The sequence below is a fragment of the Rattus rattus genome, chromosome 8 (genome assembly GCF_011064425.1).
Source record: "Rattus rattus isolate New Zealand chromosome 8, Rrattus_CSIRO_v1, whole genome shotgun sequence".
Classification (NCBI taxonomy): Eukaryota; Metazoa; Chordata; class Mammalia; order Rodentia; family Muridae; genus Rattus; species Rattus rattus.
In genome coordinates, this window is record NC_046161.1 from 99,001,890 (window position 1) to 99,029,590 (window position 27,701).

Here is a 27,701-nt window from a genome sequence, read left to right on the forward strand (position 1 = left end):
TCTGTAGTCCTGGCTATCCTAGAACACACTCTGTAGACCAGGCTGGCCTCAAACTCAAGAGATCTGCCTGCCTCTGCTCCCCGAGGGTAGCAGGTCCATTGCCTTCAAGTTTCCACCTGGCTCGCATCTCTCAGCAGTTGTGGGCCTAACCCGCCTCCATTCCCACTCCAGCCACCAAGGAGAGAAACCAAAGTCTAGTCCCAGAGCCAGCGTTTATTAGCAAGATGGAACCCGAGAGACTGCGGCCTGGGCAGCAGAGGCTGCAGGAGCCCCCCAACCGTCTACCGCACTGCCACCAGAGCTATTTACACCCATCACCTGTGGCAGTGGGCAGAAGTGAGCCTTGGGGATGTCAGACAGGCCCTGGGCCTCCACCATGGCCCATCTATCCTCAGGACTGGGGGTTCTTTTAAACCATGCCTGCACCCAGCCCCACCCGTGCGTTGGGGCAGCACAGGCAAAGCTAAGGAGGTAGAGTAGGCTGGACCTTCCAGGACAGGCAAGGAAGGAAGGGAGAAGAGAAGGTTCTGCCTCACCCAGACAGACTTCTCTTCTGTCCCAATAAATAGAGAATAAATACCTGGGAAAGATTGGCCTTGACTGGGCACCTCTGACCCAGGCAGGGGCCTGTATCCTGTGATGGCCCCTTTCTCCCTCCTCTGAGTGCCCTGAGCCCCTGCCCCAGACTCCAGAGCAATCCCGGTGTCCTCGTCTATGCCAAGGCACAGCTGACAATGCTCGTCACCAAAGGTTTATGGTCCATGCCCTGACAAGTAGGGCTCGCTCCCTCCCTGTGTTTTGTAGAACTTGGCAGCTGTTCAGCAAGGAGATTTCCACGGAGTCTGGGGACTGTGTGGTCTTGGGGTGGCCCTGGCAACTCCCTAGGCCAGGATGGGCGTGCTCAGTCATGTGCCGTTGCTGACCAACCTGGGTCTAAGTTCTGGAATAATGCTGCCACCGAGGCAGGCTATATACAACCCACCAATAAATACTGTCTTTGCAGGGGCAGGGTATGTATAGAATATAGATATTTTATATTTATATATATATATATCTTTTATATTAAAAGGGATGAGGGGCTAGGCTGGTCCTATGTAGGCCTCCAGCAGCTGGCCTCATGTGTCCGGAGGATGGTGGCGGCGGTTCCTCGGCTTTTTCTGGTCCTGGAGTTCAGGAGGCCTGAGAGCTCCTGCAGCCTCCCTGGGGTTGGGGGGCACATGGCGCCAGTAACCCTGGCAGTACTGATGGATGAGGCCCACTTCCGGTTGGGCTAGGAGCTGGGCCAGCTCCTGGTAAGGAGGTGTTGGAGGGCCTGTGCCAGGAGGTGGAGGGACGCTCACAGCCAGTGGGGGGAAGAGGGCAGCATGGACGGCGTCCCGGCCCAGTACATGCAGCTGTACCCGCGTGACGACGTGCTTGAAGTTGTTCTCAGTGGCCGTGCAGGAGTAGAGGCCGCGGTCACCAAGCTGCAGGGCGCGAAGCAACAGCCCCTGCTCTGTGCGCAGGAAGCGGTCCTCTGCGCGAATCTGCAGGGGCAGGGGGTGGGGCTCAGGGGCTGGGTCACCACTCCACGGCCCTAGCCAGCTTCCAGGTGAGACCACCACGTTTGTGACCATTCCAAGTAGAGACACCCACATGGTATTTCCATACTCCAAGAAAAAAGCCCACGTGCTGTTTGCACAGGAGAGGGATATGAATAAGCTACCCCCAAGCATTCCCACTTTCAGGAGGAGCGACAACCCTGGGGGTGGGGTGGGAGTGGTTTCTGAACAATGAATGAGAAAGTTTTGGAGCACACACAGAATTTTCATTTAATGAGAAAACCCGATTGCGGCACCCACATAGCATTTCCACGTAAAGAGGAGCACCTGTAAGGCTTTTCCAGAAAATATCCACAGAATTTCCATATACTGGAGCTCACCCACACGATGTTCCAAACAAGGAGGTTTACCCCGACAGAGGACATATATGGAATTTTTTGTTCTTTTGGGTTTTTTTGTTTTGTTTTTGAGACAGGGTTTCTCTGTGTAGCCCTGGCGGGGTGGTCCTGGAACTTGCTCTGTAGACCAGACTGGCCTCGAACTCAGAGATCCGCCTGCCTTTGCCTCCCCAGTGCTGGGATTAAACGCATGCCCCACCACTCATGGCTTGGTATGGAATTTGTCTGAAAGGAAGCCCGTCTACAAATGGTTTCCGCATATTGAAGCCTATCCCAGTTTCTATGAGACTCAAGCGACTCTGGTGTTAAGGGTGAGTTTAAAAGAGAACTTCACAGAACGAGGGCTGACCCAGGCTGGCCATACTATCTAATTTCTCTCATGGACTCACCGCTGTAAAAGAACCCCCATATCCACGGTGCGGCATCGCCCCTAGGGGGACACAGGAACTCACCTCACGGCGCCGATCACTGGGATCTCGCTGGAAAAGCCACTTAACAGTGGCTTGAGGTGACCGAGGCTGGCACTCAAGGAAAGCCGCACTTCCGGCCACGCCATACTGCACGGACTCTATGGCATTCTTGTTTGCTGTGGATCAAGAGGACCCTGAGTGGAAGCAGCATTGCTGCAAGGCAGTCTGTCCAGTAGGGGGAGGCAGGCATCAAGGGGCACCCACACGCAAAACCAGGGCAACATCGCTGGGTATCTATTCATTGAGGAGGTGACATGGGACTTTTTAATCCCAGGGCTAAGGTGATCCTGCCACCTAGGGAACCATAAGTAAGTCTGGACTGTGAGGGTGCCTGTGCGCATTGGCTGCACAGGACTCCACACCATGAGAAGCAGCCTACAGGAGGAGCAATGTGCTAACTTACCATTGGAATTGAAACCACGGCACTGCCTGATGGGGTTCCCGTGGCGGACATCTTGTCGGCGACTCCGCCTGGAAGAGGGTAACTCTTAAAGGAGTGCTCTTGGGAGGCTCCTGCACCCCTAAGACTCTAGAACAGGGTCCTGGGCCCCAGGAGAGCCGTGTCTTATCCATAACCCACTCCCACCCCCACCTCGGTATTGTCTACCTCCAGACTCCCAGGGCTATGGGAAATTCCCAAGGCTCTGGCCAACTATACCTCTTGGAGGATGCTGTGTAGCGAGAGCAGGCCTGGCCATCCCAGGCACAGTAGGGATCTCGGGCGAGGCAGCAGTCAGCACAGGCAACTCCGTAGGCCTGACAGCGGTGCAGGCTCAGGTGTGTGACGCCCACGGCGGAGGCCACATACAGTTGTTGCTGGGAGCAGGAGCAGGGAGTGTCAGTTCCCTTCTCAGACAGCCCTGTCAGCAACCAGCTGGGCTGGATTCCTTTTCTGTCTCCGTCTCCTAGTCCTTATGCCAAGGGCATGACCCCAAGGGGACATAGGCTCCAACCTCACTCCAGCCCACACTGCCAAGGACTCACCCTCTTGGAAGAGATGGTCATAGTTTTAACAGGTGCTGGTTCCTAGAAGAAAGCAGGGGTCAGCATCGGCTCCTGGGGAAGCTCAGGACCCCTCCCAGCCCCGGCTTAAGTCTAAGGTCAAAACTGACCCAGGGCTCCAGCTGCATATGTAGCAGAGGATGGTCTTGTTGGGGCACCAGTGGAAGGGGAAGCCCTTGGTCTTGCCAAGTTTGGACCCCCAGTGTAGGGGAATGTGGGGGGAGGAGAATACCCATATGGGGGAGGGGGAGAGAATGGGGAGCTTACAGACAGGAAACCAGGAAAGGGAATAACATTTGAAATGTAAATAAAGAAATATATCTAATAATTTTTCAAAAAAAAAAAAGTGCAAGGTCAAAGGATGGGACCAGAGAGGGTCAAGGAGGCACGGGCAGGCCTGGGTGGCATTCCACCACCTACCTTGAAGACCTCCACCTCCTCTAACATGAGCTCTTCCACCTCCTGGTCATCCTTGGGCAGCACGATGACCTTCTGCACTGTCCCGCGGTCTGGAACGGGCCGGGCAGGACCTCAGTGGGGCTGAGGATGCTGGGGAAGGGGCAAAGCCTCAGCCCCTTCCCCACCAAAGCCCCATCTCCTCTAGGGCATTGGAGCAGGGCTTCCAGGCTGAGGTTCAAGGGCCTCCCTTGGATGAAGGGAAGAGTTTGGGGGGGACTAGAACAGGACAAAGGGGGTCATGGCCAGGGTCTGCCCCTGCACCCAGACTCTCATTTTGGGCCCTACTGAGAACAGGAAATGGGCAACTGAGTTGGACACTGTTACGATTCCGACGGATGTATTTAAGCAAGCGTGTGCACGCTTGCATGTGTGTGTACACAGGCTAGCAGTTAAATCCCTGCATCCCAAGTTATTTTTAAGTCCTTGTAAGGGTCCCTGGGTGGACCCCTCAAAATGGGAGGAGAGATGGAGTTTTCCCATTCCTAGTCTTGGCTATTCTGACTAAGGGGAGCAACCCCTAGCTGGGCAGGATCCGGCCCCAGGATCAGCTCCTCCCATCCGGTGGGCCCAATGTGGGAGGGTCTGAGAGCAGCAGTGGGTACCTGTGCCCAGGAAAAGCACCTCATAGCGTCCATCAGCTGCATCCACCTGGTCCACAGCGACAGTGGTGAGGCGGTAGGGAGCGCCTGTACGGACCACCAGGGGGCGCCGCTGCAGCGGGTAGACAGCCTGGTACATGAGTGGATGAGTACGCATGAAGTTGATCACTTCATCAGGATAGTCCTTGGTGGACTTCATCGATGGCGTAAAGGTTCCACCAGGGCACTGCAAGCAGATGGCGAGGGAGTCAGTCCTGGGCTGCCTAGGTGGGGCGCATTGTGTACCCATTCGCCGAGGAGAAGCTTCCACACAACACCCACCTGCTTCTTTCCAAACCCTTTCCTGTTTTCTGTCCTCCACAGATCTATGCTGTCACGCATCATGACCTGTGGCAGCATTTGCCTGAGCTGACCACTCCCTTCCCATGTTCTCATCCCCACCCAGCTGTCTCCTTCCTCTCGTCCCTCTGGTCTCACTGCTCTTTCCTGTGCAGTGGGGCATGTTCACCCCTTTCCCCAATGCTGTTCCTACGCCCTGGGCTCAGCCTGTCATCCTTCCAATTCCAACGCTGGAAGGGAACCTTCCAGATCCCCTCAGAGGCCAACCTCCCGCTGCTGACTGGTATGGAACGCACAGTCACGTGGGCCACTGCATTGGTCAGATCACTGTCTGAGCCCACACACTCAGGCTCCTGTGGCAGGTCCAGGCCATTACTCGGGTCAAGTGAACGGGCACCCAAGACGATAGAGTGAGCACAGCTTGGACCTGCCCACTTCTCATCTCCTTTCCTGCCATTAGCCAGGCAATCTGACTTCAGCCTACCTCAACCTTCCCCTCCCCGAAAGCTGCCAAGAACCCTCCATGGAGTAGCGCACTACACCTGGCCCCTATCTGTCTCTATCCCGGGATACTGCTCTCTTTACAATCTGGCACGTGTTGTGTAAATAACAGTTTTCTTTCTTCTTCTTCTTCTTCTTCTTCTTCTTCTTCTTCTTCTTCTTCTTCTTCTTCTTCTTCTTCTTCTTCTTCTTCTTCTTCTTCTTCTTCTTCTTCTTCTTCTTCTTCTTCTTCTTCTTCTTCTTCTTCTTCTTCTTCTTCTTCTTCTTCTTCTTCTTTTTGGAGTAGTTTCTAAGTATCTTGTGTTTCCCTGCCCTTATGGGCTAGAGGTTCATTACAGTGGAGTCCCTGTCTGCAGAGGTCAGCCCTGAGTGGGCCTCTTAAACACAAAGGAGAGAGGCTGAGAGGCTGGAGAGATGGCTCAGCAGGTAAGAGTACTGGCTCCTTAGTCCCCGGCAGCACACACAGAGGTTCACAACCTCTGTAACTCCAGGGCATGTTCTCTGTGACCTCTGCAGGCTCTAAGCATGCATGTGTCTATACATGCCAAACACCCATGCATGTGTCTATACATGCCAAACACCCACACGCACACCAAACAAACAAACCAACCAAACCGAACCAAACTGAACAACAACAAAAACAGAGGATAATCCCAGCCTTTAATCCCAGCACCCGAGAGGCAGAAGCACACAGACCTCTGGAATTGGAGCCCAGCACACAGACCTCTGGAATTGGAGCCCAGCCTGATCTACATAGGGACTTCTAGGACAGCCAGGGATACAGTGAGACCTCGTCTCAAGATACAAAACAGAAGGAGGAGGATGAAGAAGAGGAAGAGGAGAAGAACGAAAGAGGAAGAAAGAGAGGAAGGAAGAGGGAGAAAGGGGTACATACTGTGCCAGGCCGGGGATACGGCATCTTTCCTGAGAAAGGCATCCACTGGTAGTTGGGGCCCTCCTTGTGAGCAAAAGGCCCATTGAAGACCATGCGGATGTCAGCCATAGAGTAGACACACACTGCAGATCCTCGGAACACAGAGCTGTGTGCAAAGAGGTTACGGCTATGGCTGGGGCAGAGCCTGGACCCACAGTCCTCCCCAGCTCATAGCTCAGAACCAGGCCAGGGTCTCCATAAACCATAACCCCCAAATCCTTCTGCTATTTATCCTAACCCCAGCCTTACCCTGAAGAGGTGAAGACAGCATAAATGACTGGGTTCCTGACGTCCTGGGTCTGCTGGACAAACACGTCCTCTGAAAAAGAGGCGAAGGTGTTGGGGACACTGCCTCAGGATGAGGCCCATGAACTCATCCACTCCCGCCCTCGGGAGGCACCCTGACCCCTAAAGGCACCCTGACCTCTGATCCAGCCTCCATCCCTCCTGCCACAGCCACAGGACCCTGCTTGCTCGCTGAGCACTCACGGAGTTCATCGAAGTGGGTCTCAATGCCATCCTCGCCTGGCACAGAGCAGACGAGCCGTGCCTTCAGGAATGTGCTCCACTTGTTGACCAGGCAGCAATGGCCACCGTCATCGTTCTGGGGGCGGGGGTGGGGCGGGTTGACACATTAGATCAATCACCCCAGGACCAGCTGGGGCAGGTCGGGGGAGTGGCAGCCGAGCCTTATAGACACTTACGAGGCAGATGCGCCCGATGCGGGCGTACACCGCAGGGTTCTGCGGAGCCTCTGCAGAGCGCTCTCGGAAGAAGAAGTAGAGTTTATCGTCGTTGCGCTCTGCGCTGTCAGGGATGAGCTCAGCATGTATGAATGAAGGATCTGTGGGTAGACAGGTGGCTAGGGGGTCAGCAGCAAGAACCCTATCGAGGCTTCTTCCCCCCCCCCCACCAGAATCCCCGAGAGAAAACCAGCCCTGCCCCGGACTAGTCACGGGCTTAAACTCTCCCCCAGGCATGTTCCGACAGATGTCTCTGCACATCCGGCCACACTTCCCACTAAGGTCTTGCAGGGCAGTGCTCACCATTGAGCCACCGGGAGTTGTACTGATCTGTGCGCATGGCTGTCTGCTTTCCAAGCGTGCGGAAAATGGCGGCATCAGTGCCCATAAAATCGATGTACACTCCTGCGTAGAGCTCCTCATCTGTAGGAGCATTGGTGGGTCAGTCAGGGGGACTACTTGGGTGAAGTTTGCCATGTCCCTCACCCCCCCACACCACTCCACTACCCCTCCCCCACCACACCCCCCCACCACATACCCCCTCCCCCACCTTGTGACCCTCTCCCTCCAAGATGTCCCGGGGCATAGGGCACGATCCAATCTGATGCTATCCTATCCTATCTCTCAGTAAGTGCTTGCAACCTATACTGGGAGGAGACTGTTGGTGGCAATGGCCGACTCCTACGATCCTTCCATCCCTGCTTAACTCCAGTTGATAGCCCGAGGTCACTTTACACAGAGCTGGGGAGATATGCCAATGCCGCCCCCCAGGATGTGTACCCCACAACAGGCCTAAATAGCCTCAAAAGCACAGGTTACTATGTAGCAATGTAGTCAAACGATTAGGAAGTAATACATTTTGAGCGTTTATTATATTTTGTTGCCGGCACTTCTGGCTTAATACAATTTATTTGGTTATGAGCCTTTATAATTGAATTTTCAATAATGGCTGTGTTTAACAACTGAATCACTAAATTCCCGAGAATTTAACCACTGAGCTGGCTCCAGTACATCACTCCCTCCCTCCGAGAATCTGCAGGGTAGTGAGCCTGACCTTCTCCCAGTTATACCCCCTGGTCTGAACTCTGTCATCAGGCCAGAACCTTCTCATTCACCAAAGGAGAAAAACACCGGCTCCCCACAGCCCCGCAACCCTGGGCCTAACCATGGTGGCAGGTGGCACAGCACCTCGCAGCTTCTTGATGAGACCCTGGGGATGGACAGTCAGAAAGCAGGCATAGTGCTAGACCAGGGGCAAGTTTCCCAACCCTTGGACAGGTGCAGCAGCTGCTCTTGGGCCTCAAATAGGACACTTCCTTGAGAAGAGCCCCCAAGTCACCCAGACACCTGCTTGAAAGGGTGTTCTCTGGTTCTATGTGAACCTCTCCCAGTCTCCTTGGCACAAGAAGGAGCTATGAAACCCTTTATACCAACCACTCTTAGTATGAACCAGCTTACTTTCTCTCCTTGGCTCTGAGGGCTCTAGGGTTTGCAAAGACCACACCTGGTATCCCAGGGGAAAACCTGGCTGCTTAGTGTCCCATCCATAAAGGGCTGAGTAGAGGACTACACCGTCTCTACTTCTCAGCACATCCCAGGGACTGTACTGGGCACGTCCCCACTGGGGGCTAATGAGACATGGTCGTGGTCTCTGACCTGGAGTATGGGTGACCCCCCTCGTTCTAGCAGTAAGGGCTACGTACTGGGACCATAGAACCGGGGTGGAGTGGGGTCACTCACTGATGAGGGCTGAGGCCGTGTCCAGCTTGGGGTCGTATGGGCATTTGCCTTTCCCTGACTCAAGTTTCTCAGGCTCCAGGTAGAAGATGTAATCCTGCAGGGTAGAGAGGGGCTCAGCACATCCAGGCCTGTCCCACAGACAAGAAGGACACGTTTCATAAGGTTCCAAGGGCAGGAACGAGCCTTAAGGGCCACCCTGAGTCCGCCCCCTACCCCTCTCGCAGGGTCCTCCGGTTTGAATTCTGGCCAGCCAGGTCTCCTGGGGAAGTCCATGGCATTTCCAAGGGGTTACACTCCGATCCTATGCCTCAGGCAAGACCCAAGAATCAACCCTCAGAGGTCCAGGTCTTGGGGACCAGAGGTGGGCTTATAGAGGTTAAACTACTTCTGGGCCAACTAGTCTGGAAGGTGTGAGCAAACCCCTTGGGCTACAGAGGCTGGATACTCTGAGCTACAGCTGTTTACCTTGGGCGTGGGGTGGGGGGGCTGCAGACCTGGGTAGGGCAGGGGGCATAGTTCAAGGGCCCGGGGTCCTGTCCTAGTATCAGGTCCAATCAGGGAGCTCCAAGGTTATGTCTCCAGGTTTTTGCTCTACCTGTGGACCTCAGGATGGACCAAAAGGTCATGGGTTTCCTACCCCTCCACGTCTCCCCAGACAGCCAAGTTGGGGGAATCCAGCTGAGACCACATGGAATTCACAAAGCTAATCCAACCCCACACTGCCCATTTCACCCTGGAAGATGCTAGAAGGAAGGCCTGCGAAGTCCCTGGGACCAGGATGAGCTCACAGGCCTGGGGGCAAAGGCGAGGAAGAGGGAGGGAAAGGGAAGAGGAGAGACGCACAGAGGAAGTGGCAGCAGGTGGCAGGATGGTGACGGGAAGGTGCACGCAGGTCTGCTTTCAGTTACACTCTGCTCACATAACTTCCTGTACACACGTGGGCTGCACACAGATCCGGCAAACACAACCAGCGCACCTAGCCCACTGCTCACCCAAGTGCACACACACACAGAACCTAGATAGCCTGAGATGTTCAGCACTCCCCATCAGACAGACAGACGACACACACATATACACAGTCACGCACAAACACATATTCTCACGCATACTCACATGCTGTCATTCACCGGCAGCCTCTGCCCCCCTGCCCGCCCCTGCCCAGCCCCACCTTACCTTACCCGGCCCAGATCCCCCTACCCAAGGCCTGACTAATGGACAGACACACTATCTCAAGATCCCACATACGTGAGTGTGCAGGACACCTGTATCTATACATGACCCACGGAAGGCATGGGAACAGACACGTAGGAGTCATGTGCCAGACCCACTGTGGACAATAAACGTGCCCAGGCATGAGTCGCCACGTGCTCAAGTGTGTCTCCACACATATTCTCAGGGCTGAGGCATGACTGTCCCCAGGACTCCTGTCTTCCCCACCTGGTGGCTTCAGGATTTCTTGCCTGCTGGGGGTCCCACTGAGGCTGACAAGAGTCCAGCTGGAACTGCTTTCAGAACCTGAGGGCACTGCAGGGGAAGGGTGGGGATGGGGTGGGGGCATGAGGGTATAGGGAGACACTGGGGAGGCTGGCCCTGGGGCCAGGCCCAGGGTAAACTGAGCTCAGAGGTCGTTTAGCTTGGCGAAAGACTAGAAGGATGAGGCCCACCTGGCGTGGGGCTGTGGGCGTCGGGCGGTCGGCACCATCTGTGGCCCTGCTGCCTCGGCCTCTGACCACCTGCATCTGGGTCCACGGTGGGGCCTGGGAAGATGAGCGATAGACGTTAGAGCTGGGGGTGGCAGGGGCTGGGGGAGCGGGCCTGGGCTGCCAGCCTCTCATACCACACAGGCCAGGAACACACATGAACACATGGGCCCCCAGAGAACGTATATGCATGTGTACACACGCACGCACACACACAGGATTGGCACACGCCTGCACACCATGTGCCACTTATGTCCGGTCACTCTCACACATGCCCTACGAGGTCACATCAACTCACATACATGCCCACATGGAAATGAAAGGGCAGAAGCAGGCGGGGTGGAGCGGAGCTGGGGAAAAAGCAGCTTCCCCCAACCCCTGGACCAGGGGAGGAAGGCAGCTCTTCCCCCCCAGGCCCCAGGGTGGAAGCTGGCTCAGGCCTCCAGCCTTCTGGAACACCAAAGATGCCACCGGACCCTCTGACTTGGCAGCTTCACAGACACAGCCAAGAGGACTGTGGTCCCATGCAGGGCAAATGCTTACTATGGGCCAGGCACAGTGTTAGCTGGAGAGCACTAAATTCACTGCCTCTTCCTCACACCGACCTGTTCGAAAGGAACCGTGAACCCGACTTCCGGGTGAGGGAATCGAGGCTCAGAGAGCTCAATGACTTACTCACCCAAGGCCACGGGGCTTGAAAGTGGTAAGGATGGGGCTCAAGCCCATCCTCCCATCAGGACCTTGGTGTGCAGTCACCAGAGGGGACAGCACAGGGCCAGGGTTGGCAGGCGCTTACCTGTGCGCGCCGGCCACGGTTCACATAGGTGCACATGGGGTTGTAGGCACCGGTCCCGCACACGTACAGGTGTGTCCGGTTCCAGGGCTGGATGAGTCTGACGAAGTTCCCACACTCTCCCTGTGGCCGGATAGAAAGCTGTGTAGATGTCCCAACACCCGCCCATGTCCGTCCCTCTCGGAGGCCACTGCCTCGCCCTCCGTGGACCCCGTTGCACTCACGTTGCCATCCTTGCCTGACAATATGCACTCCTCAATGCGCTGTGGGGAGGCTGCCCAGTGGATCTGCCAAAGATGGAGGTTAGAGAAGGCAGCCTGCTGGCCCGGTCCCTGACCCTGGGCTCCACGCCCTGCACCCTGCCTCGTCCCACTTCCAGGCCAGCCCTTACAATAAGGGGCTCTCGGTTGATGTCATGCAGGTCCAGGGACAGCACGTAGTCCTTGCTGCCCACGTACATGCGGTCATGGTCCTCGTCCTTGAACAGGATTCTGTAGTCTGTAGTGTTGAGCAGAAAGTTGAAGAAGTGGGCGGTACCTGTGGCCTTAAGTTCTGTGAATGAAAGGCAGGACACCAGTGAGAGGAGAGGGACACATTCCCTCTGAGAGAGAAACTGAGGCCACAGCTGTCTTAAACGTCCCATCCCTTTCCCAGGGCCTGCTTGCTCCCTGTCCATTTGCTGCCAGTCATGGAGGAGAAAGTGGGACATGTAAGCAGGACAGAGAAGGGGCCACACCCAAAGCTCAACCCTGATTCACAGGCAGCCCAAGCTAATCCCAATGAAAGGGCCATGGGTGCAAGCCAGGGTGTGTGATGGCATCAAAGAGTCTGCTAGGTGGGGGCAGATGCTTCCACTCAGGGTGGGGCCAACTTGCCATATGGGGCTGGAAGGGTTAACGAGCAGGTGGGATCAGTACTGGATAAGAGATGCTACAGACGCTGGCACAGAGGCCATAGAGGCCGGATACCCTGCTCTCACCCTAGTTGACCACCATGCAGGGGACACAGCCGGTATCCCTACCTGACCTGAAACAGGCTAGCCAGATACCAAAAAGCCCTGAAGGAGCCCTAATATCCCACAGAACCCTAATACCCTACAAGGCTGCTAATGGTAGCATTCAGCCCATTCTGAACTACCTAGGAGGAACCATGGAGGGCAAGGGGGTTCCTCCCAGCAGCGCTCTAGGAGCACTGTAGCAGGGGCTGAAGACGTACAACTGGGCCTTCTGTTTTCTCTGGGCTTGCCCGCAGCAGCCCTGGCTCCCTCAGGACATTGAGGAAGTTTCTTGGGGTGAACGATAGGTAGCTCAGCCAACAACAGGCCAGTGACACACAGGACGCCTGGAAGCTGTGAACCTGTCTTTGGAGGAGCTGAACGGTTCACCTGACAAGTCTGTCCCTTACCCCTCTGCCCCCCAGCTATTTTTAGCTCAGGAGAGAGAAAACTGTGATCAAATATTCACCAGCACAGGGGGCTTTGGTGGCATCATACACATACGTGTAGTAGGTATGCAAATGTGTCCTACAACAGATGAGGTTCCACTGGAGCATGTTATATCCTCTGCCTGATCCCACAGCTGGCACCCAACTTCACAGATGGGACAATGGAGGGGCAGACTAGGCACCTGGGGAGAGAACAGCTGAGATCCGAAGCTCTGAACTTAGCGGGAAGGCGGCACCAGCAAGTGGCTGTCCCTGATTGGCCTGGCTCTGATTCCAACTGCTGTGTAGAGACCCTAGGATAAGCTAGAGGCAATTTGTCTGAGGCCAGCAGGCTGGTGGTGCTACACACCCTTAATGCCAGTACTTGGGAGGCAGAGGAGGCTAGATCTCTGAGTTAGAGGCCAGCCTGGTCTACAGAGTCAGTTCCAGAACAGTCCAGACTACACAAGAGAAATCTTGTCTTGAAAAGCCAAAAAACAAGGTGGTGGTGGGGAGACGGGTTGAGCGGGCTATGCCAGCAGATGATCTGATGGTCGCCCTAGTGTCTGGTTCAGGACGTTTGTGTGTAGAGCTGCAGAGCAAAGAGAAGCCTTACCCTGCTCAGACCTGATTATGTAGCAACAAGGGAATATAGGTGATGACCTTGGCCAGCCACTGGGACACAGGGACGCAGGGACGCCAAAAGATCAAAGGGCCAATCCCTGCCTGGCTTCGGCCTCGCCCGCCTGTCCGGCGGTGCCTCTGAAGTCCTGGGCAGGGCAGCCTGGGCACCTGTCCTGCACCTGTTGTTGGGTCACTTGGAGTCTCCTGCCTGGCCACCCAGTCATAGTGACAACAGGAAAGTAAACATTCCCCCACCCCCAGGCCTGGGAAGTGGCCAGAGAGGAAGTGGGGCTGCCAGTGGAGCCCCCCCCAGGCTGGGATAGCCTGCCAAGGGTTATTTATACCCTGGCTGGGGGCATGGCCTTGGTTGTGCCCTTATTCACTCTGCCACACTGGGGGGCACCTCAGGGACAATGGAAGAGGAGGGCAGAAGATGGACTCCTTCTAACATAGCACCTAGGTGGGCAGGGGAAGATTCAGAGAGCTAGCCCCCAGACACATAGCCATAATCCCAAAGCCTTGTGCTCACATATCCCTACTCACTCTTGACCCCACAGTCTAGACCCCGCTCCATGCTGTGCCATGACTGCCAGGACCCAAGATCCAAGTCCAAACCAGCAATAAACTCCCAGGGCCCCAGCTCCCCGTGAGAAAGACGAGACATCATGGAGCAGAGAAGGAAAGAAAGTTCTAGAAAAGGGACAGGAGACTCTCCTTGACCCAACAGACAGAGCCTCTATCTCCTCCAGTCTGTCCCTCGGTAGAGGGTGCCTCTCAGCCTCGTACCCACTCTCCTCAGAGAGTTCTTTGTGCTCACACCCAGTTTACAGGTGAGGAAGCTGGGGTACAGGGACGGGAAGCGACAGGCAGACTGCATGAAGATTGACGGCTGAAAGATGGGGAAGCCGTGGAAGCCAGTCCTTGTGATAGGGACTGCCTACCAGGAGATGGAGAGCCAGAAGGTGACGTCTTCCATCATCCAGACACTTGATTCAGAACCCCAGGGACTCCTCTAAATGGCCTCGGGATATGGCGTCAATGGTTCTGGTATTATGGGACACTCTGGTGTCACAGGACGTGATGCTTTAGTTGCTGTGGAAATAGTGAGGAGGAGGGGAGCCCCCAGGAGGCAAGGCAGGCTGGAGAAGAGGTGGGAGGGAAGGTCAGGAACCCTTGGCTACGGTTCCATTTCCATTGTGGGCTGCATTAACCCCCCTGTTGAAGCACCCTGGCTCTCTGAACCTCATTTTACAGATCAGAGCATTTCATGGACCTCCTGGATCTGACATCGAGGTGACCCTGGTAGAGCCTCTGGTCTACCCTGTCTTGAGGGGGACCAGAGAATGGGTTGGGGCTCCCAGATCTTTTTCCTGAGGAAGCAGGCTTCCTTCCAGATGTCAGCATCACCCGAAGGACATCCAGTCACAGACATCCCTGCCGCCCCGTTTCCTAATGCTGGGGAGACAGGCAGAGAGGGCTACAGGGAAGGAAGAGGCTTCCTGTTGACTCAGTCCAACCTCCGAGTCGTATCGCCAGCATATTCCCTCAGCACCCCCATCCTACGGCACCCCCGCCAGAAGCAGGCCTAACTCAGTTCGTCAGGCAGCCTACAGAAGCGAAAGGCAGAGCTGGGTAATTCTCTAGGGTGGAGAGACTCACAAGTCAGGGTCTAGCCTTGCTAACTCGCAGCTGGAGTGCTAATGCCACTCTTGCTAGATGTCCTGAGAAGCCCACGACTGTCTCACATCCCGAGCTGCACACGGGAAGACAGCTGTGCTCAAGATTAGGAAGTAGAGTTAGCTGCCCTAACCTGTGTACCACAGGACAAAGAATCCTGGGGCTTTTGTCCATCCCGGAAGAAGCGGAGGGGGGCTCAAGCAGGTATCCTTAGAGAGCACCTGCAGTTCAGCAGATCCTACTACATCAGGTCCTCCTGGGCCCAGTACTCTAAAAGCCTTGGTTCTCAACTGGTGGGTTGTGACCCCTTTAGGGGCTGAATGACCCTTTCACAGGAGTCGCCTAAGACCATCAGAATGTTGGACATTTAAGTTATGATTTATAACCATAGCAAAATTAGTTATGAAGTAGCAACAAAGATAACGTTATGGCTGAGGGTCACCCCGACATGGGGAGCCATATATACTAAGGGGTGGCAGCACTAGGAAGGTTGAGAACTACTGCCTTCAAGACACTTGGGCCCAAAAGTTCCAGGAGCCTGTGTGGCACGTGGGTACTACTGATTCAGACCCAGCTTGGTCATGCCATCAGACCAGGGTTGACTTCTGCTCAGTGTGTGACAGCCAGGCTCAAGCCTGAATACGTTTTTTGAGCTTGTCAGGGGAGGGTGGGGGCCTGGGTGCTGCTTCCTGGGGAGAGCCCCACACCCCTGCTTCCACCCAAGCTGGGCACAGGTTGGGTGGGGTGGCATCCGGGAAGGATTTTCCCGTCATGGGAAGGAAGAGCCTTTTCTGGCATCCGCAGTGGTTCCCAGCTTCCAGACCTCTCCCATGACTGTTAGACACTGTCCTGGCCAAGGTCCCAGGGGCAGGAACAATCCCCACTGCCTTTGGGGCTTGATCCTGGGGGGTCTCTGCTTCCTCATCTGTGGGAAGCAATACTGATGCCTTACTTTAAAGGAGTCAGTAGGCGTATCACAGCCCTCGCCAGAGACCCCCAAATGGGCGGGCCTCACCCCCTGCTGTCTGTCTCTAGGACACCAGGCCTGCTACCAGTGAGGCAGGGCTGTGGCAAAAGGAGGAATCTTGGAGCAGAGGTGGGTGACCCGCCCCCTTGGTTACAGCTCCACAAAGCAGTAGGTTCTGACTGACAGCGTGACCTCCCCTAAAAGGGCTGGGGATGAGGGAGTGATAGACAGGTCCTTGTACCCTAGCTCTGACCTCTGACCTCCTGTGGGCGAGTGGCAGCCCTAATCCCTGAGCTGAAGAGAAATGGGAGTGGGTGTGAAGGGGCTGCCAGTCTAGATCTTTGTCCGTACATTATCCAAGACAGGCCTCCTGACCCGAGGACGGAAGCTCAAGTAGACAAGGAGATCGCATATATGCATGTATATTTATATGTATATATGTGTATATATATGTATGTATATATACACACATCACATGTATACTTATATGTTATATTAAGTTATATATCTACATACATATATTAACAGTGGCAGTGATGTGCATGGCGGAGCCCAGGCAATCCCCACCCAACACTCCCATGGACTCTAGGGAAGGGTCGCCCTTAGCATCTTTCCCTCCTCCAAAGCTACGAGGGGCCTCAGAGGAAGGCCCAGGGGCTGGCCTGGCCCCCTGGCTCCCGGCCTAATCCTCTTTTAATGAGCGGCCAGCCGGAAGGCCTCAGCCCCTGGCCACAGCTCCACAGCCCTGAGAGCCCCAGCCAGGCTGCGCTGGGGGCAGGGCGTCCCAGAGGCCTTAGTATGTTCTGCCCCCAAGCTCAACATATTTACTGCACCCATACCCAAAGTCAAGACTTCACCTACTGACCAGGTCAACTCTGGGCCCAGCAGCAGCAGTGCTGTCTGCTGTTGCCGTCATGGGCCCTCCCGTGGGTGCTCAGGATAGAATCACTTGGGCTGGGCACAGGGAGGTCTCACTGCTGATCTCCTCTGACCTGGTGATGAGGTGCAAGTCCTTGGGGAGTAGACCATCCCAAACCTGACCAGGCATTGAGACTGGAGCCCAGAGCCTTCCCAGGAGTCTCAGGCACCGCCCCCCCACCAGGCAGGTGAGCCAGGTCGGTGCCAACAAAACCAATTACAACCGCTCTCACCCAATTAGCAACTAATTATGGCCTCATAGTCCGTTCAACATAATTAACATGTAAATGACTCCGCGTGTTTATATTCAATAACCACTCTGATTGAATTTAATTTAAATGTCTGAACTGGGAACCCAGTTACCGTATTTCACCACCTACAGCTGCCACTTCCAGGAAACCGACTCGAGGGGAGGGGAGGGGAGGGGGTGAGCATCACTTCACTTCTATCCCAGAGGAGCAGGGAGGTAGAAAGGTAGGAAGAGCCCCTGGTGGGACTCTCCGGATGGGAAATCCTCTAGAACAAGGGGGCTCTCCTTAAGGGCTACTGTAAACATCCCAGCGTTCAGTAAACACCACACCCACGCCGAGTATGAGCCACCCAGACGGACGAAGCTCCTCCACTCTTCCTTCCCATTTCAGGGGCCAGGGTTGGGGGCTGGGGCCAGCAGGCCCAGGCGTGCTCTTCCCACGGCCGTTCTGCCCCACTGCCCACCTGCTCCGCCCAGGAGAGGGCAGACCAGAGACCAGGAACCAGCTCATCCTGAATCCGGGAAGAGCCGGAGGGAAGGCACAGCAAGGTCACGACACCCACAAAGCACAGAGCAGAGGGCCACATGGTGTACTAGGATGTCCAGTCACTGCTGACCCTCCCTCCATCCCAGGAGAAGAGGGTCCCAGATGCCCTCTCTCGTTGCCTCTGTCTTTCCCGTGGCCCCACGATATCTAATGACTGGACTGTTGGTCTGTTGGGACTGGCCAGGAGGTCCTACCAGGACCCTTACCATGCACAGGTGCCATGGGAAAACACGTGTGGGCCAAGTAGGCAGAAGCCAGGGCCCTGACTCGGCTGGAAGATGCAGAAGAGTTCAGAGATGCCCAGAGAAGGTGACCAGGGTAGGGCAACTAGGGCTAGTCAGTGGTGGATTTTCAGAATGTGCCTCAAGAAATGTGAGAGGAGTAACAAAGGGGGGCCGCTCTTCCTTTCCTCAGGTAGAAGGAGTGAGCCAGTCTTCAGAGGTCTCAGTTCCAAAGGCCCCAGGGACTCACCCTCCTCCCACATTCCAGACCTGGCCCGAAACCTCTCTCCTTCCTTCCTCCTTCTCCTCCTCCTCCTCCTCCTCCTCCTCCTCCTCCTCCTCCTCCCCTCCCCCCCCCCCCCTCCCCATGACTGCAAAAGACAACAAACTCCCCACGGCTCATTTACTGCTATAAATCACCCAGACAGACAGGCCAGGATGGGACAACAGGCTGGTGGGCGTCGAGACCCTCCCCCCTGCCCTGGCCCTAGCCTTCTCTGCTGTCCTCCTCAGATCTCCAGAGTCCTTGCAGCTCCTTCCCATCACCCTTACCGTGTGCCCCAACCTGATCCCCCACCCCGTCACAATATTATGGGGAAACCGAGCAGAGAACAGAAGTCGAAGACGCTCCAGGGTCAGGCTTAGGAGTCACCGTGGTGCCAGGTTGGGAAAGGGTTAAAAATCACAGCGGCTCCGTTGCAGGCCCCCCTAAGAGAGCCACCCACCTAGTCTTCTGACTGCTTCCGGAACCCACAAATCCCCAGATTCTAGCTGCCTGTTGTGCACAATCCTTAAGACTTGGCCCAAAGAGGGAACCGAGGGTGCAGCACCAAGCCCCCAAGTGAGAAGAAATTGGGTTCTTGACTATGGAGACTTCAGAGGAAAGATGGGAGTCAAGCTAGACAGTCACAGCAAGGTGGCAGTTAGGAAAGAGGGAAGGTGGAGGGGGACAGGGGAGAAGAATGGAGCTGGAGCTCCTAGAGCTCAACTCTCCAGACTCCCAGCATTCCTGGTCCCTGGAGAGCCACTGATGCCGTGTCTGTCCCTGCCTGGGTAGAGGCAGCCCTAGACAGCTGGCGCTGGTAAGCAGAGCAGCGAGTACCTCAGTGGGCCAAGCTGAGCCCAACCCCAGACGGGTCCCCTGGATCCCAGACCAGTAGCTACTGCCCAAGGTCTGTTCTTTGCTAGGTCAGAACCATAGGTCAGGGTCTGGAGCCCAGAAAGCATCTATTCTCTCCTGGGGCCTGAGCAGCCTGGGTGGGAGCTACGGGCCTGCCAAGCTCAGGCGCTAGCGTGAGCTGGGCTTCGGATTCAGGCTGTAGCCTTCTGGCATCCAAGTCTCTGGCAAAGGCCCTCTTGCTATTTCTAAGAAAAATGCGGCAGGAATTCTCTCTGCTTCTCCGAGGGCTCCCTTGAGGCAGGGCTCAGATTCCCAGGATAGCACTGGGCCAGGCCAACAAACCTCCTCTCTGCCCCTTTGAGCAGCCTGGGACTGGCCACCCTAAGACAAGCTGCAAAAGCCAGAGCAGCACCCATTCCGTGGTGTCGGTATGGATGGGTGGATGGGTGGGTGGATGGGTGGATGTCACTGCAGAGGATCCACTGTTCAAGCCAAGCTCGGGATGCCTCTGTCGTTGGGAGGCCATTGCTTCATGAAGTTTCCTCGCCACTTATATATTTAGGACTCTGCTACAAGGAACAGAACTAAAGGATGCTGGGTGGTATGAACCCTGCCTCTGCCCCATCTCTTTCTTCTCCATCTCTCTTTTCCTGTTTGAAGCACCACCTCCACCATGAAGCCTGCCTGCCTTCCACCCACCCATGGTAGGAATTGCTCTCTCTCTTGACCCCTCTACCCCAGCAGGTCCTTCCCAGGCACCGCCTCCCTAACCAAATGTCAGAATTCTGGAAAGGTGAGGAGACCTTGGGGCATGCCCCATCAACCCTCACCTGTCAGCCACCATCCTGGTCACTGAGCTTCTTTCTCTCTTCTCTGCCGGGGACAGTATCCACATAATTAAATCTGCTCAACACCACAATGAACTCAGAACTATTCCCGGCCCCACTTTCCAGAAGGCAGTGGGAACAGGCAGGTTCACTGTTCAAGGTGTAGTGATAACCACGATGCAAACGAGGCAGCCCTCAGGATAGGCCTGGCAGCACAGGCCTCTAATCCCAGCCACCCCAGAGGCTGAGGCAAGAGGATCTCAAATCCAAGGGCTGCTTGGTCTACTGTTGATGCTGTTTTCAGGGTGCTACTACCATTTCCACCTTACAGAGGGGAAAGCAGAGCTCAGGAAGCCTAAGCCACTTCATGGAATTCACAGAGCCAACAGGGGTAGGTTTGGAGTTTGACCACATACGTATTAATACTCTCTAAGGGAAGGGGTCACTCGGGACCCCTAGTAATCAGGGACCAGGAAGCCATCTTCTGAGCTCTCACCTCTGGAGAATGGGAAGGGTGAGAGGTGTGTACACACATACAGGTTAAGCAGCCAAGAACCTTTCTTTGGGGTTTGCTGCCTCCCAAGCCACAGGGTAAAAGATGCCTTTAGGGGCCCCGGGTGAGATCTGTATCTTGGCAGTTTCTCTTTAAATTCTTTACGATTACGAAGCCGTGAGGGCTGCCAGGGAACATGATTTACTCCTCGAGCATGCACCAGCTCCCCACTTGGTGCCAAGGGAAGCCGGAGCCAGCAGGGCGGGGTGGGCAGCATGCCAGAGCCTGAGACAAGGCCTGGGCTTCGGAAGGCCCAACCAGTGCGTCCCGTCCGAAGCTTGGGAAGGGTCTGGGTTAAAGGCCAAGGCTCCTGGCTTGACTGCCTCAAGCTGGGCCTCCTGCAGTCACACAAAGCAGGCCTCCATTTCCTCCAAAGCCAACTGTCATCCCGGCTCATCCTGGAACATCCGCCCCTCCCTAGTTTAAGAGCTCCGAACCCACGGTAGCTGTCAAAGCCACCTGACCCCCTGTCCAGCTTCTTGATGCCACCATGGCCTCAGTCCTGGACCCCTTCCTCCTTCTTATTTCTCTACAATTAGAAGCTCCTCAAAGTTTGGAGACTCAGTGAACCCTCAGGGCCCCACCCTTACCCCCCAGTTAAGCCTGGGCCAAGGCTCTGTCAAGGCTTGCTTCAAACCCTTACACCTCAACCTATATTCACCGCCCCCAGGTGAAGCCGATGACTTGTGAGCACGCCTGACCTCCAACTTCATCAATCCCAACAGGAGATGCGGCAACCCGGTCCACCGGTGATGTCACATGCAAATGAAGTGTGTGGGCAGACATCAGCTCTGCCCCTCCAAGGGTACGGCACTCTTCCCCACTGAGAAGCTAGGTGCACCTGAGGTCAGGGCCCAGCTCCACAGAGGTTCTAGGGCCCTGCCTGGCTCTCACCTCGGCAAAGGCATCCACTTTCCTTTCTGTTCTTTGTCTCCTTCCGGATCTCCCTTCTCACAGTGACCACTTGGCTCCCTACACCTCAGTTTCCCTAACAGCCCAGCTGTGTCACGTCACCACAAGGTCCCTCTCTCCCACCAAACATTTCTCAGCCCTAAATCCTGGCCTAAGCTAGTCCAGACGGCAGTGGCATGGGGGTGGGGGTGGGGGGCTTCCTGACAAAAAGTAAACATTCCTTGCACTGAACAAAGGCCCTGGCAGAGCCTGGCACCTCCCTGCTGCTGTGAGGGAGGTGGCGTCCAGGACTTAGAGTGGCCCAGGGCAGGGATGGAAAAGCTTTTCATCCCAACTCGGCCTGCTATTCTGGGCAAAGGGACCCCAGGCACCATCAGGAGGGGGGTGGCTTACAGAGCAGGAGGAAAAGACACATCTGGTGCCCTGGAAGTTGGTCCTACTTGGCTGCTTGTTTGTGTCTGGCATTCTCTGTGCTGCTAATGGAAGCCCAGGAGATGGACCACAGAAACCTCTCCGTCTGAATGAGCCCTTTGCTTTCAGGCCCTCCTGGCTCTAAATCTGGGGTGCCTGGGCGGATGGGTGGGCTGCACGCTGGAATCTGGTCTGATTCCTGTCTTTGTTCTTTTATCTTCCCGAGAAATGCGGGCCCTCACACCAGCACCTCTGCTTGGGAGAGTTTAGCTAAACCCAGCATGAGGTGACACCTTCACTGTAACACCCAAGGCAGGTTTTTTTCTCTCAAACTTGGCTTCCGGCTGTTGTGTCCATCTAAGCATGAAGAAGAAAGAGAGTCATGGAGCCCAGCAGTGCTTCCTCCTGAGAGCAACTCTCTATGAACCCTGAATGTGGACACTGGAAGGGAAGACCCCCACTTCCTTCCAGCCCCTAAGCCAGCTGTGAGACCTGCCCCCCATCTCTAAGTCAGTCTCCACTCGAATCCCACAAACATTTTTCCTCACTGACAGCCACTTCTTGTGGGCCTGAGGAGCTAAAGGGGAGAGGGCACACAGGGCCTGGGCTCCACAGTGGGGTCACCTAATAAGAGTTTTCACAGTTAGTCTCATGTGCCCTCCATCATGTTTACTTCAGTGTTCCGGCAGAGTACAGCGCACAGTAGGTGCTCAAGTAACTGCTGAACTGAGCTCACACCTAAGCACCATGGCATAAGGTCAGGTGAGAACAGAGAGGTCACCCTGGCTGATGTCCCTTCCTGGGGAAGGTGCTAGGCTCCAGGATGGGGTGGCCCCAAGCATCCTCTAGCCCTACCTTAGGCAGGCAGAGGCACAGCAAACAACACCGTAGGCTGGCTGCCAGGAAGCTGGGCTTTTAGTCACTGTGGGTGTCGGCTTCAGAGCTAATTGAGAGGGAATCGACCCAACTCGATGTGGGCGCCAGCAAGCCCAGGACTCCAGGGTTCTATTTCTGGCCTCCTCTCTGCCTCTTGCCTGACCTTGGCCCTGCTCTTGCCTGAGCCTCAGTTTCTCTCTCTGGGATCGGGAATGAAGCCTGTGCCCCTACAGGTCCAGTAAGTTTAAAAGGAGCACAGAAGACGGCCCTATGCTTGCTTGCTTTCTGGAATGAATGTTAATAACAATATCCAAAGCTGTAGACACAGCAGGGTCCTGAGGTGTGCTGTTCAAGCCCCCTCCCTTTTCTTGTTGGGGGAGGGGACACTTAATGGCCCTAGGCAGGGAGGTGAGAGGAGAAAATGGCCCCTTCAAGATTTATTAATCTGCTTTGAGGAATTCCACCAGGGAAGGGTGGAAGTATCAGCCGAATAAATATCTCACCTTCCCCAGCCTGGGAAAGGAGGCCCTTAAGAACCAGAACCCATTAACTCTTGTCTGCCCATCAGGACTGGGAAAGTTAACCGGGTCCTTCCCCCTCCTCCAATCAAGTTGTGGGGGTGGGGTGGGATGAGGCCAGGGGCCCTGCCAGGGGGCCATGGTACTGAGATAGGGGCTGGGCTTCAGCCAAGCCTGAGGAAGGAAAGGTCAGCCCAGCCTTTCACCCAATATGGCTGCTGGGAAATCTGGCTAGTCTGGGCTGAACTGGCCCCACCCAGGGCAGGAGGCTAGCCAACGTTGCTTCTAGCCAGAGGATAGCCAAGACAGAACTCAGCAGTAACTCTAAATCCCCTAACCCCAGCATAGCCACTGTTCTTCACTTCAGTCCTATGGTGCATTCTACACACACAAAGACACACCACACACAGAGACACCACACACACACACACACACACACACACAAAGAGATAAACACCACACAGATACACAGACACACACCACACAGATACACACCAGACACACACCACACAGATACACACCACACACACAACACACACACACACACAGAGAAACACACCACACAGATACACACAGACACACAGACACACACAGACACACACACACACACACACACACACACACACACACACACACACGTCCCTTGAGGAAGTGTCTAGCAAATAAGTCACAGGTGCTGGATTCTCTGTTCTCTGTGTTCACCTGCCAGGTGTGCTAGCCACAAAGACAACGGATTAAAGAACTCACTGGGGACTTGGGGCGTTAATGCCTTTCACGACATAGATGCCCTCCCTAAGCCCGCCAAGGATTCTATTCCCCCACAATCCTCTAGGCACAACACTGTGCCCTTCCTCGGGGACCGTGGAACACTCGCCCTGTACCACAACATACCCAGCGGAATGTTCCGGCTCCTCCAGCTGACTGAATCTACCTTATCATCTGACCCTCCACCCTGGAAGCTACTGGGACACAGACTGGCTTGACACCAGCAAATCCCCCAAGTTATCTCCCAGAGTTCAAAGAATTCAGTATGCAGCTCAGGACCCTCTCCCAGAATATCTCAGGCCTCTGGGTCTCAGCCTTTCCCAGCAAGCTCTGCGTCTCTCTTCATGCTTGCCCTAGGAAACCCCAAGAGACTGTCGTCAGTCCTTGTGCCCTGACCGCTCCTCTTCCCTCTGCAGGAGAATAGCACTGTAAGAAAAGATGGTTTGAGAGAGGAGCAAAGAAGTCCCTTACCTTTGAAAGACAGTCGGACTCTGGGTGTGGCTGGAAGCTGGTCCTGGATGGGGGCAGCTGGCCAGGCCCCAGTCAGCAGGGAAGCCCAGAGGATGAAGCCAGTGACAAGCATTGTGGGAGGGGCCTGGGGCCCAGGAAGCAGGCTCCAGCTCTGTGGACACCTGGAAAGAAAGCAAGGTTAGAATGTGTGAGCCATTTCCATAGGCCGCCTTTTATTTTGAGACAGGTTCTCCTCACTATATAACCCTCTGGCCTTGAACTTACGAAGATCCTCCAGCCTTTGCCTCCTAAGGGCCAAGACTGTGGGAGTGCAGCACCCTACCTACCTTCCCTTGTAACTCAGTTTCCCTTCCTGAGCAGAATGTTGGAGTCTCCATGCTCACAACCCTCAGCTCAGGACAAAGCTTGCTCTTTCTTCTGCCTACCTTTGTCTGAGGAAGTGTCACTAAGCCCACTTTACCGGGCCACCAGGGAGTGGTAGAACTAAGGGGAGTAGCTGGAGGGCCAAGCCTTGCCCCCTACTGTCCCCTCACTTCCATGCTGGAACACAAGCAGATGGCAGAACCCTCTGTGGCTCACAGCAAGTTTCCAAGCTTTGCTCACAACCTATAGAATGGCTGCTCTCTCCCATGTCTAGATCTGCTCGAGCAAATGCTCTCCTCCCAGAGCAGGAGAGTCTGCACCTAATATCTGAGTGGAAGGTAATTATGGGAAGATGGGGAGCAGGAAAGAGACACACAGATGGCCCAACGCAGGAGGGATGGCATCAGTCAAAAAAGCACAGACAGATAATAACAGGACTCACATTTACTAAAAGAGCAGGAAGCAGGAAGCACTCAGGTTAGACAGGCAGAAGGACTTCCTCCATGAAAAAGTACCAGCTCAGGGGTCAGAAAGGATGCTAGAATGGCCGGCAGATCTGTGATAGGGTGGACTCCAGATGCACTGCTCCCTTCAAAGTCACCCATATCCCTGGCAAGTCCAAATTTTAATACCATGTTTTTCAAATATTGTCTCCCCAGGCAGGCTGGCTGTTGGGTAAACGCAGCCCAGCACCAGTTGTTGTAACATATTGCTCCCTCCCGATACAAGTTTGCGCCAACTCCCACCCCCAACCAGAAAGCACTGGGGGCGAGGGCATTAGGAATAACAGCCTCATCCCCCAGATCTGCCCTGTCTCTCCCCATGGGAAGCAATATGACAGACCCATTTCCAGGACACCAGGGTATGTGTATTAGGATGTGACTCGTTACTCCCCCAGCCGGGCCTGTGGGGCTGAGACAAGGCCTAGACTCCACTGTGGACTCCTAGACTCCAATGCCCTCCTCAGACCCAGCCCCCCAGCCCTGGAGCCCTGCCTCTCCTGCCAAGGAAAACCACTTGGTGGTTCCTCAGACAGGAAGTGCAGCTTCAGCTGACTCCTCCAGCGGTGCTCTCCGAGTGCCTGGCACACCTCTCCTTTCCCCAAGATCTCCCCAACCCAGATGCTCTCTCTCGGGGAGGCTGGCTGACTGGGGGAGGGGAGAAACAGGCCCAGCCCCTCCCCCATCGGCTGGGGGCACAAAGCTAGTGCTGACAGAATTCAAGACAGGCTCCGGCACGGAGGCGGGAGGGGGAAAGGGCTAAGCAGTTTCCATCACCCTAAGGGTGCACCAGGAGGCCCCCATGAGCAGTCCTGTATATACATCCACACATCCACACCTGCATGCCCACGCACGTCCTCACAAGCATGAGTTTGCTCAAGAACTTGACCTGCTAGTGGGGTGCGGCTCAAGGAAGCTAGAAGGACAAGATGTAGTCTGAGTCCCTGAGGTCTTTGATCAGGGGGTTCAAGTCAACAGCCTCCCCCCCACCCCCGTGACCTCATTTTTCCTCGTATCCATTTCCACAATGACATGGTCAGGGTCACCAAAACCAGTGTTGGACTCACTCAAGGTGTCCAAGAAAGTAGGGGACCTTTCCCATGAGGCTCCTACAGGGAGCTCCCACAATTCTTTGGCCCTTGAAGGAGTCTATGGTGTGTGTGTGTGTGTGTGTGTGTGTGTGTGTGTGTGTGCGTGTGTGATGAAGTCTGCTAGAGCCTCAAGACCAAATCCAGGGCCGCTCTTTGGGAACCCAGGGGTGAGGACAGAGGAAAGAGAAGGATGAAGAGGAAAGGAGGGACAGAGAGGGGAGGGGGAGGGGGCGGCTACAGTCCTTTCCCTTCGGCTACCCCCTGGATACCTTCCATTCAGCCCCAGCCCTCTTAAAGCCCCCAAGTCTGAACAAGCTCGAGTAGGTGGACAGGGGAGGAACAGTCACCGCCACCTGGGAGCCCACCAGGAGAAAAACCGAAAAAGGAGGAGAAGAAAGCTGGCGGGAGGGAACAAGGGAGGGAGGCAGCAGGCGGGAGGAGGAGAGAGGGAGGAGAGAGGGAGGGACGGAGGAGAGACGCCTGAACAAAGAAACGAGGAGCTGGGGTTGGCAAGGGGTGCAGAGAAGGGGCGGACGGAGGAAGGGGTCCAGAGGCACCTGGGGGCGGGACGGGGGGCCAGGTGGTCAAATTGTCCAGCCTGATCCAGACCTCCCAAGCTCACAGTGTGTGTGTCTATGTGTGTGTATGTGTGTGTCAGGGGGAGCCTGTCTTAGCAAAGGAAGGCTGGCTCCTCTAGCTGAGGACTGCCTCTATTGAAAGCAGGCAAAGCAAGAACAGGGCTGTGGAGGAACACGGAGGAAATTACTAACAGCACCCCATCAGCTCATCAGCTAACCCCCCCCACACACACACCCCAAGACTCCTTCCTGGATCCTCAGCTTCCCCCTCCCCCAACACCTCATAGACCAGGAAGCAGACGGGCTGGGACCGAAACCCCCTTTTGTGGCCAGGGTTTCCCAGTCAAGGTCACCTGGGCCAGGCTCCATCCCCACCCCCAAGGTACGCAGAGTAGCGGGGGCTGAGGCTGGGCTCCTGGCCTCTCCAACCCCCACCTTCCTACTTCCGGGCCTGGCTCCTTTGGAACTAAGGGGGGGAAAACAGCGAGGGTAGATACGACTGCATTCTTGCCTGGCCCAGACAAGATAGTCCACTGGGTCTAGGCACACCCCCCCAGCAGCCGGAGAAGCAGCCCCGGCTCCATCTCACCCCTGGGCACAATTTTCCTATATCTGTAACTAGGGTAGTGGATACTGGAGAAACAGAGTAAATTCGGAGTCCTTCTACCTGGCCCAGCTCCACGTTGGACACAGGAAGGCTTCAGTTTGTCCTCTCCCCAGATGTTAACGGACTGGTGGCAAAATGCACCTATTTCAAGAATAAGGAGTTACCATCGGTCCGGCTGGGACCCCAGTCATAGTTCCAAAGGACTCTTCATCTTGACACTTTCCTTTCCTCACCTGCTCTAAAAAACCCGCTAACCCCATGGAC

General features: G+C 55.4%; 1 protein-coding gene across 1 annotated transcript; it reads right to left on the reverse strand.

The window, feature by feature from the left end:
* Window positions 1–193: 193 nt before the first annotated feature.
* On the reverse strand, window positions 194–27,701 carry Sema3f (semaphorin 3F). The gene is made up of 20 exons (XM_032910563.1): window positions 27,498–27,701; window positions 25,104–25,270; window positions 24,299–24,459; window positions 11,611–11,771; window positions 11,444–11,506; window positions 11,223–11,342; window positions 10,391–10,483; window positions 8,727–8,820; window positions 7,290–7,409; window positions 6,948–7,087; window positions 6,733–6,847; window positions 6,493–6,562; window positions 6,205–6,349; window positions 4,473–4,695; window positions 3,832–3,920; window positions 3,394–3,435; window positions 3,068–3,225; window positions 2,813–2,880; window positions 2,392–2,525; window positions 194–1,526 (listed from the first exon to the last, which is right to left on the reverse strand). Coding segments are annotated over exons 2-20 (2,409 nt in total). The 5' UTR covers window positions 25,106–25,270; window positions 27,498–27,701; the 3' UTR covers window positions 194–1,115.